Source organism: Capsicum annuum, chromosome 11, assembly GCF_002878395.1.
Source record: "Capsicum annuum cultivar UCD-10X-F1 chromosome 11, UCD10Xv1.1, whole genome shotgun sequence".
Lineage (NCBI taxonomy): Eukaryota > Viridiplantae > Streptophyta > Magnoliopsida > Solanales > Solanaceae > Capsicum > Capsicum annuum.
Genome location: NC_061121.1, coordinates 204,317,790 through 204,329,048, shown reverse-complemented (window position 1 = coordinate 204,329,048; position 11,259 = coordinate 204,317,790). Strand labels below are relative to the sequence as shown.

At 29.7% G+C, this 11,259-nt stretch overlaps 1 protein-coding gene across 1 annotated transcript; it reads left to right on the top strand.

The window, feature by feature from the left end:
- Positions 1–587: 587 nt before the first annotated feature.
- Positions 588–2,504, top strand: LOC107848119 (transcription factor MYB48). The gene is made up of 3 exons (XM_016692802.2): positions 588–873; positions 1,073–1,202; positions 1,732–2,504. Exons 1-3 carry the CDS (start codon positions 756–758, stop codon positions 2,150–2,152), a joined length of 669 nt encoding a protein of 222 aa, XP_016548288.1. The 5' UTR covers positions 588–755; the 3' UTR covers positions 2,153–2,504.
- The last annotated feature ends 8,755 nt before the right edge of the window (positions 2,505–11,259 follow it).

Below are 11,259 nucleotides of genomic sequence, written 5' to 3'. Positions count from 1 at the left end.
GTGATAAAATAAAATCACGTAGCAAACAGCTGAACGGTTGGCAAACAGGAATCGTAAATTGCTCTACCATTCACTCTTATATCATAATTATAAAGTAATTTAATATTAATTTTTTAATAAGATGACTTATAATAATTAATTAGGGATAATATAGTAAAATTACAATTGAAACAGATGAAGTCAACATGTCATATATGTCTATTTTATTTTTTTATTGTTAAATATTATTAATTTTTAATTATAAAGTAATATTTAAATAATATATAATAATTATTTAGAAATGATGTAATAAAATTACGAAATAAACAATTGAACGGTCGGCAAACAATTGAACGGTCGGCAAGCGCATGACCCTAAACTGCACTCATTCACTCCCATATTATTGAGTAAAATGTTAATCTTTATCGGGGCATAGATTTATATTTTTACATTAAGAAATTTCACGAGTTATGTCTTGTTTTGCTAGACACAAGTACATTGCTAAGGGCGAAAAGTGAAGACTAGCCTATTTCAACTAAATATTAATTATCCCCACCCTCACCCCACAATTTTTTTTATTTTTTATTTTTTGAATAGAAAGAAAGAAAGGGAGAGAAGCTCCTCCAAGAAGGCAATTATTCTCAGTATAAATATCAAGCACCCTATATCGTGTATGAACCACTCATAAAAAGTAGAAGCAATAGTACACTAGTAATAGTACTCGTGAGAAATTAAAAGAGTAAGTTGTAGCTATCTAAAAGAAAGGTTTAAAAAAAATGGCGCAAGAGGAAATAATGAGAAGAGGACCGTGGACAGAAGAAGAAGATCTGCAGCTTGTATTTTATGTTAAATTATTTGGAGATCGACGATGGGATTTTCTGGCCAAAGTTTCAGGTTTGAAACTAAGGTTGTTGGCGGGTGACAAATTAAAAAAAAATTCCATAGTATAGGTATAATATTAGTACAAAAATACTCTCTTTTACCCTATACAACAGTTAAGTTCTAATCTCTCTTCTTTAATTCCTCTTCATTTCTCCATATATATTCTTTGTAAATCTTATTTTTTGAAAAGAAATTATATATATATATTTAGGTTTGAAAAGAACAGGAAAGAGTTGCAGGTTACGTTGGGTTAATTACTTGAATCCTGATCTCAAACGTGGCAAGATGACTCCTCAAGAAGAACGTGTAGTTCTTGAACTTCACTCCAAATGGGGAAACAGGTAAGAATTTACAATACAAAATATGTTAATTTTATCTGATGCAAAGTTATATTCTGGAGTCATTCATACTTCTATTGCTATATTAGCAAATTTTGTATTTTCCGTTGGAGGAGCTCTCGCGTGGATTATGTAGATTTCAAGTGTCCATTCAAGTTCAAATTTACCATTCTACTTACGATTATAGGTTACAATTACCCTGTTTTATTAATTTTATCCGCAATTAATTTCTGGAGTCATACACACCTTCACCACTAATTTTAGGAAGGTCTTGGGTGAATACTTTAAGTGGATTACACGAGTGAAGATGCTCATATTTTTTTTTTCCTAATTTACCTTTAATTTCTACTTTTGGTTATTTGTTATAATTTCCCTCTGTTATACTTCAAGTTGGAGTTCTGTAATATTCAACGGGAAACACGAGATTATTTTATGCGTTGTACTTCAAGTTGGAAATCTCTCGCCCCTCCCCCCCCCCCCCCCCTTCAGTTTCCATATGTATGATTTAGATTATTTGCTTTTTGGTGTTTAGATGGTCAAGAATTGCCCGAAAAATACCAGGGCGAACTGATAACGAAATCAAAAATTACTGGAGAACCCATATGAGGAAGAAAGCTCAAGAACAAAGGAAAAAGTCTTCTATCTCTCCATCTTCATCATTTTCCAACTCGTCATCTTCTTCTTCAATCTCTCACGAAGAAAATGAGAGAAATTTTTATGATACCGGTGGACTCGAACTCTTGAAAGCTGAAGGAGAAATGAAATCTAGTGATCAAGAACAAGGTGGAGAAAGTATGAAAATTTACTCCATGGATGAAATTTGGAAAGATATTGAATTATTAGAAGAAAATGAAGAAACAACGAATAAACCAATTATGGGGTCTATTTCACCCCTATGGGATTATTCTCTAGACTCACTTTGGAAAGATTTTGATTGGAGTAGCTTTCGATAAGAACTTGACTCTAAATTAGTGGAGACAACAGATTTCAAATATGGAATGGTTAAATCGAAAAAAAAAAAAGGGTTTAATAGGAGGTTCATTTAATTGAAAAGCAAAAAAAAAACTGTCATAGTTGGTTAAGGTTTTACAAGAAAAGATGGTTAATAGAAGGTTCATTTAATTGAAAAACTTGTATATTACTACTAGTAGTGGTGAAAACTACTAAATAATTATAATAATATATAATAAGTTCGTGATTAGAAAGTGCTAGGTCTCTCTTAAGATGATCAGTAGTAGTGTTTTGGAAATCTGCTGTTGTAGCCATTTGATGATGCTTTAATTTAATTTCTTGTCTCTTTTTTTTTTTTGGTACCATTTAATTTCTAGTCTTAATTTCTATTTACAATATATTTTCTTCTTTCAAAGATGAAGTTAGCCGTTGATGTTGGGATTTTAGCCCTTCATTCTTCATTGTCTATAAATTTAAAATTTTTGTCTTAAGAGTTTAAATATCAACGCCACGAAAATTTGAAACACTCTTTTTCTTTGTGCATGTTATTTCCTGAAGAACATATAAAAATTTGTACGCTCAAATAATTTCATGATAACTAAAGCTGAAAATATTAACCTTTAAGCATATGACGAGTTAAGAATTTGAATTTATAATTTTACTCTATTAAGTGATGAATGTTAAAATAACTAGATTTTATTGAACCCATAATCGACATGTTATCTCCACCCTTGCTTCCCATGGTTGGGGATCTGATTAGGATGCAATTGGAGTTAGTGCTGATTTTACCTCTGTAGTCCACTACTATTTGATTAAGCAGAACTTTCAATTTGATACGCAAAGAGCAAGTCCATGATTGGTTGATTAAAAAGATAGAAAATGTCTCCAGTCACCTTTGTGCATATTAGATTATGATTAATTATACCAATAATCCAAAAGAGGAATAGTTCCCACATTAACACGTAGCTACTTTTGTTATCACACAAATATAGCACTTATTCAACTATTCCTTCATTAAAAATGGAACTAGTACCAACGATAAAGTTAATGTACTACTAGAATAGTTATAAAGGTTGCTATGTATATCAACTTTTTATTAATGTGATGAGCATGGGTGGTTAGTAATTTTTAGATGTACTCACTAAGGGTGTGTTCTGGAAAATATTTTTTAATTTTCTCATGTTTGGTTGGTTTAAAGGTTTTGAAAAATATTTTTAAAATCAACTCATTTTTCTCAAATCTAAGGAAAAGGATTTCCCTTCAAAAAGTAAGAACGACATTTTTCAAAACTCTCTTTCAATGTCACTCTTAAGTTGAAATATTTATAAGACTCTCAAAATCACTCATCCCTACTCCGACCTCCAATCCTCCACCCCTACTCAAAATCCAAAACCCTACTCCACCCCCAACCCCCAACCCTTCCAAAAAAAATTATTATTTTTTTTTAAATCTAACTTTTTCTTAACCCCCTACCCAATCCCCCACCCTACCAAACCCCTCCACCTCGAAAAAAAATTAAAATTTTAATATATTTTTTAAAAAATTTAAATTTTTCTATTTATTTTTTAAAGAATTTAACTTCTTCCTTACCCACCCTCATTTCCCTATCGCGACTCCCATACCCTACCACCCCCATTCAAAAAAATTATTTCAAATTTTTTCTTACCTCATCTCTTAATTCGAAACTCAAACTCCTACTCCCTTCAATTTTTTTAAAAAAAGATTCAAACTTTTTTCTTTCCATCCGTTATTCGACCCCACCCCTACCAACCTCCCCACCCACGCCCACCCTCTTTCTTACCCCACCCTTACTCCCGTATCCCGACCCCACCCCCTACTACCACCCCAAAAAAAAGAAATTAAATTTTTTTCTTACCCCTCCCTTACTACCTATTTTGACAACCTCAACCCCCACCTACCAACTCCCTCCCTCAAAAAATAATTTTTAATTTATTTTTAAAAAAAATTATTTTTTTTCTTATCCCACCCTTCTTATCTTATTTGTTCTCATTGTTTTTGTTAAACATATACAAATACTTTTAGAAAACATATACTTATCCAATTTGCATAACGAACACAAGAATATACGTAAGAAACAATTTATTTTTCTAGAAAATATTTTTCCTCCTTCATATCGAACACACCCTAAAAAAAGTATTTTTCAGGGTCAAAAATAATTTTTTAAAACATAGTTTTACTATTTATCTAAACACTAAAATGTATTTTCTAAAAAATATTTTTTCATTCACCAATCAAACACTAGAAAATATCTTTCAAAAAATATTTTTCATCCACCAACCAAACATAAGAAAACAAGTAAGAAACCAACTTATTTTCCAAGAAAACATTTTCTAGAAATATATTTTCCATGAAAAATATTTTCCTTCATACCAAACACACCCTAAAAGTTAGCTAGTGCACCTGAATTAATATATATATATATATATATATAGGCTGCAAACATCAAATTATGCACTAATGACTCGTTTGGTAGGCCGTATTAAATAAAATAATCCGTGGATTAAAAGTTAATCCACCTATGTACAATGTTTGGTTGCCCAATTTAAATTTAATCCCACCTAATACATGGATAGCTAATACACCATAGAGTGTATTAGCTTATCCCTAAGAAATCATGGGATTACTTATTGATGGCTTAATAATACATGGATAAGAGAATTAAATGACTCAACTACCCCTCAATTCTTTTTATTAAATTTTTTCTTTAAGTTTCATTTTAAATTTAATCACTATAAATTTGGTTGTTATGTTACATTTTAATTTGCCAACTTTTTTTTACTTTGCGTATTTGGATCAAGTGCTTAAATATCATTTACTCCCTTATGTTGGTTGATATTTTCGAATGTGAACTACATTTATGCTATTTTGTAATTGTTCAATTTACAGATGGATTAATTTAAATAGAAAAAATTATTGTCAAATAAATATATAACTTGAAAATCTAAAATTATATTATCAACAATCTGTGATGTTCTTACATAGTGTGCTTTACATTTTTTTAAAAATTATTTCTCTATAATATGACAATTATTTGTTTGTTTTAAATTTTTCTTGATTAAATAAACTCAATTTTTTTAAAGAAATAAATGATCAACTAAGCGGAGTGAGAATTATTATTTATATTTTAACTTTTTTAAGATTGCGCAAAGGGTGAGAAACTTGACTAGTTAAATAAAGTAGAAAATCTCATAAAAATTTAAGGGTATAATTGTAAAAAAGATTTTGTTGAGTTTTAAAATACATGATATATCTAGTTTTTAATACAATAAATCAAACACTTGACAAAAAATAATCCCTGTATTACTAATCCCTGCATTATTAATCTCTGTATTGCTAATCCTTGTATTGTTAATCCATGGATAACTTCTCTTTGTACCAAACGACCCCTAAATGTCTTGATTCTCACTTGACGAAGAGAAATTAGGATTGATTAATATATTTTGATCCAATATCAAATTCTAATATTTTATCTTTTATATTATATTTTGATCCAATACAAAATTTTGATAATTAAAAATAGAGGGAAAAAATGTGGTTATTGCTCTTCTATTTTCTCTCTTTTCGCTTTTGGTGTGCTTTTCTCTCTGGTTATTCATTATTGTTGATTTTTTTCTTTTTCATAATCATCTTCTTCTTCATTATCATCTTCTTCTTTTTGTTCATCATCTTCTTCTACTGTTTTTCGTATCATTATTGTTGTTATTGCTATCACTAATGCTGCTATTGCTACTAGATCAAATTTTTTGATCAAATTTTATTCGTATTTCACTGGGCATTACTTCATAGGTGGTTTTGGTAAGTAAAATAATAATTTTTAGTTCAATTTCTCATCTGGTATATCTGCTATTTTTTCAACAATTTTCAATAGTTTATCCAACAACTATTGTATTCATTTATAACAACCGTTTGATAGTTTCCATTAATGTTAAAGTAGTTCCAACAGGTAAGCCATTTGTTGCAACAAATGACCTACCTGTTGGATTAATTTTATAACATGAATCTAACAGATGAGTCGTCTATTGCAATAGGTTACTCATCTATTGGATTCATGTTACAACACTAGATAGAAATGTTACAGCACCAAGATAGAACTTAAAGTTAAATCCAATAGATAAGTCATCTGTGCATCTGTTGTAACAGATATTTCATCTGTTACAACATATGACTCATCTGTTGGATTTATGTTATAGTGCTGGGACAGAACCTGAAGTTGAATCCAACAGATAAGTCGTCTATTGCAACAGAGAATTTATCTGTTGCTCATATGTTACAACAAATGACTCATTTATTGCAACAGATGAATCATCTGTTGCAATATGTTACAGTATTGGGACAGACCTAATAGTAATCTAACAAATGAGTCATATGTTGCAACAAATGGTTCATCATGATAATGATAGTGCATATAGTTTTTATTATATATACTATACTATTATTATTAATTTTACTATACTATCATTATTAACTTTGTTAACAAATTTCTTTAGGTATCATTAATGGAGGAATCAATAACAATAGGAGTTGATTGTCACGGTGAATGGATCGAGAAGAGCAATCAATTTATTGGCGTTGAAAGGATGATGAAATGTTAGAGATGATAGGGAAGACAGTCCAAAGAGATATTTTGTATGATGATTTTGTGAATTTATTTATCAGCTTTTGTAGACTAAATTGCCAACCGAAGATCTTGTCATCGGTTAAATGTATAATTCTTTTGAAAATCAGAGGGTCCTACCTTTCAATATAAGTGATTAAGTTTGTTTGTGTTCTTATCTGAGTGATTTGGCTTGGCCTATTTTAAGGATGTATGTGGTTGAAAAACCGATAGAGAATCAGAATGTAGAACAAGAACAAGATATTTCAAATGATAAATTGAATAGGGTGGACATGAATATTTTAGATGACGAGAGTGGAGAAAAAGTGGAGAAGGACCAAACACCTACGCCCATTGTTATGAGCAGTACAGTAGAAAATTCTTAATCAACACAACCGAGCAATCTTCAAGATGATAAAATAGGTTCTTATAAGGGAATGACATTCAAGAACAAGGAAGAACTAGTATATATATATGTATGTGTGTGTGTGTGTGTGTGTGTGTATGTATGTATGGGACATAGATATGAGTGGATAGAATTGAATAATGTATGGGAAGAATTCAATATAATTAGCTTTTTTTAATGGTTGTAAGGCAAGTGATCAATAAAATGAGCTCAGAATTATGAAATCTCATATTTAAATTTTAGTTCAAAAATATTAGATAATTTTTTTTTATTTGTCCTAGTTTTGATGGATAAATTTACATGATATGTATAGTTGATGGAATATGACAACTAAAATGTGAAATTAGTCAAAGTGTGTGCATAAATTAACTCCGACACCAATTATATACTCTCTTTGTTTAATTTTACTTGTCATATTTTGACTTGACATACACATTAAGAAAAACAATCATTGATATGACTATTTTACGATAGTACAACTATTATATGATGTTTACTATTTTGTTTTGAAATTAATTTGGAGAAAAACAATTAATGTTAAGGGTAATAGGAAAATAAAAGTTGATTTTTTTATATATTAAAAATAACACGTAAAATAAAAATTTAATTAAAAAATAAGTGACAAGAAAAAACAAACAAAGGGAGTATTAAAAGAGTGGTAAACGATTCTACCTATTACTTAATTTTACACCAATATATTAGCCTAGTGGCAGTTGCTCAAATCAATGTAGCGTTGCATCCAATAGTACTCGGACTCTTTAAGAATGATGTTGTACCTGTATTGAATTCTATAAAATTATACAATTTAAAAAAAAATTCAACATTCATCTATTGATATTCTTGAAAAATTCGAACACCATAAGTACCGTCAGCTAATTAATCGGGGTGTGATGTCATTGCTATTTTGTTGTGCGTAGTGAACCTTGTACTAGTCGATTAATAGTCACTCTGTTCTTAGCAAGTCAATAACCATAAATTTCACCTTTTTTGGAAAGTTATTCTTTATAGCATATGGGGTCGTTTGGTAGAGTGTATTGAAAAAATAATACATGTATTAGTTAATGTGTATTATTAGTACCTTATTTTGCTCATTTTTTTGTCTGTGAATAACTAATGGAAACATTAGTTATACATTCTATTGTGTATTACTAATACCCTCCATTTTCTATGTATTAATAATACAAAGGCTTCAACACATGCATTAACTTGATGAACTACTAAATTACCCCTCAAATTTCATGTTAGTCTTTCAATTAAATCTACCACTTCTCTGAGAATATCCATTTACGATTAACATACCAAAACTCATTTTGTCAAAATTTGATAATTTAGACAAACTCATTTCACCACATAGGAAAGAACTACTCACCAGCATCAAAGATTTTGAGGGAAAGATGAGGAGCAGGTAGAGATCAAGTAGAGCTGGTGAAAGAACTAACTTTTTTTTATCTTGAATGAATCTATAAAACAAATTTTAAGATATTTTCAAAGGAAGTTGGGTGAAAGTTGAGGAGCAGCACCCAATTAATTGGAGTTGGCAATTCCTCTACTGAGGGTGAATTTGTAGATGGATGTTGTCATTTTTCTTAATTGTCACGAGATGTCTCTGAAGCTTTTAATGGAAACAAGTGTATTTAGGTAAACAAATATTTTTTTATGAAATTATGTAATTATATATTATTTTTAATACATCAAACCAAATACTGTATAACAAATAATGTTTGCATAACCAATACCAGCATTACTAATACTTGCAATAACAATGTAAGTATTACTAATACATCTTATTCAGCATTTTTCTTATACACTCTACCAAACGGTCCCTAAATATCTTCATTGTTGGTCGGTGTATATAAGTAAAATTCACTAGTTCAAGACTAAAACTGATTACATTACTTATTTATCAAGAAACTTTCAATAGAAATGGTTGAAATTTGACTCGTCGATAATTTTACCAACAATTTTTTCATCAAAAATCCCTTCTGGACAAACCAAATCTGGCCATGCTAGTTCAATTATAATGAGTTGTACATAAAAAAGCAAATCATGAAATGACATACTGCCTCTTGAATTACTCTCTCTTTTGTTTCCCGGGTTCTTCTCTATCATTCTCAAATTCCTTTCCTCGGGTTTTTCTCTATCATTCTCAAATCCTTGTTGTATCATGATTGTGGTGTCATTTTTGTTTGATTTTCTAAACAATGTGTTATATAGAGAGTCAATGGTATTGTAACATACCGATATCTTAGTCCCCAACCTTTGGAGGAAAAATTATTGGGTTATTAAGAGGTGTGAATGAAAAATGAAAATTAAGGTGGTGTTTTTTCGGAACGACACTAAAAGAAAGGATGCAATTTGGATAGGTATCTTTTCAGATTGAATAGTTATGACCTTTCCAATAGGTTGTGACTTTTCTGAAGAGTTGCACCTTTTTCGAAGAGTTACACCTTTACGAAGCGGTGCATCTTTCTGAACCATTGCTTCTCTTCATTAAGCAACATCTTGATGGCTATAAAAACCTGAATTTTTTCTCATGTAAAGAAAATTATTTTTTAGTAGAAAAATAATATCTTCTTCTTCTAAAAACTCTCGAGTGATTATCAAATCGTTGAGTGTGTTCGAAGTTTTTGAAAATTTGAGGTACTGCTATTTTTAGAAAGGGAATCATTTTATCCTGGGAGAAAAGATTTCATAACCTTGGGTACTTGAGGGAAATAAATTTCTTAAGGATACACCGTGCATTTGGTGGACTTGATTCTACAATTTTCTACTTTATCTTCTTTCTTAAAGTTGATAAACACTTCATTTTGATAGTTCATTTGATTATTCATTTGAACTTGTGTTTGAAGTTGTTGTAACTTCATTATAGTTCTTGAAAGTTGTTCTTGAACTTAGTGTTGAAGTTTGTATAAAAAACATACTGATTTTGTACCCGTCGGAACAACAATCTTAAGGAATTTATTACTAATTTGTATTGTTTTGTTTACTGTTTTTCAGTAAATAGTTTGAACTTCATATTGATAGTTCTTCAACTTTTTGAACTTGTGTTTGAAGTTCTTGAAACTTCATTTTGATAGTTCATAAGTTGGTTGAACTTGTGTTGAAGTTCTTAACATTTGATTTCATTATTTTCCAGAAAAAAGTTTGAACTTCATTTTGTTGTTGTTCATAAGTTGGTTTGAACTTATTGTTAAAAGTTCAAAGTTGTAAATACAGAGTTAAAACTTCATTTGATTGTTCATATGTTAATTTGAACATGTATTTGAAATTATTGTTGAAAAATACATATTTTATCAAAATTGAGAAAAACAACAATTTTAAGAAAAGTATAAAAATATTTATTTTTGTGCTTGTTTGGTGAAGGGGAAAATTTTTTATCGCCATTTATAAATCAAGTATTTGGTTAATCCGTATTGGGTTTGATTTTGTGGAGAATAAAATCTTTTGATTTCTACTCCCTCAATTAGAAGAATATGAAAACTTCATCGAGAAAGCAGTATGAAAATTTGGTTCGACGAATACAATAACTTCACTATTCACTAAAATCTCCGTATTAGTTTCTGGAGTTTAAAATCTATAGGGTTTCACTCTGTTTGAATTTGATTATGATTTGAAGTCATAAATACTTCATCATATTTCATAGTTCATTCGGTTGATAATTTGAAGATATAAAACTTCATCATTGACTAGAAACAAATTAGCAAAAGATTAAATTCTTTATTGTATGTATTCTGAAATACTAAAGAGTATGTCAAAGATTGACAGAAAAATGATGAATGAAACTGAACAATGAATTGATTTGGTTGTGAATGGTGTTGTCCCAACGGCAATCAATATTGTGTCATTAAGTCGTTCAGGTATTGCTCTAGCAATGAAAATGGCAGAGAAATTAGAAAAATATTTTGGTGTGAACTTCAAAGAATAGCAACAAATGATGTCATTTTGACTGACCAAACTTGCAATGCAAATTTTCTAGTATTTATCCTCATATTCTTGAAAAAAATAATAATTGAAACTGAATTATTTGATTTGAAAGATCTTGTGAGTCGTTCCAAGATAGATGAGGATAACGACTTGAATGAAAAATC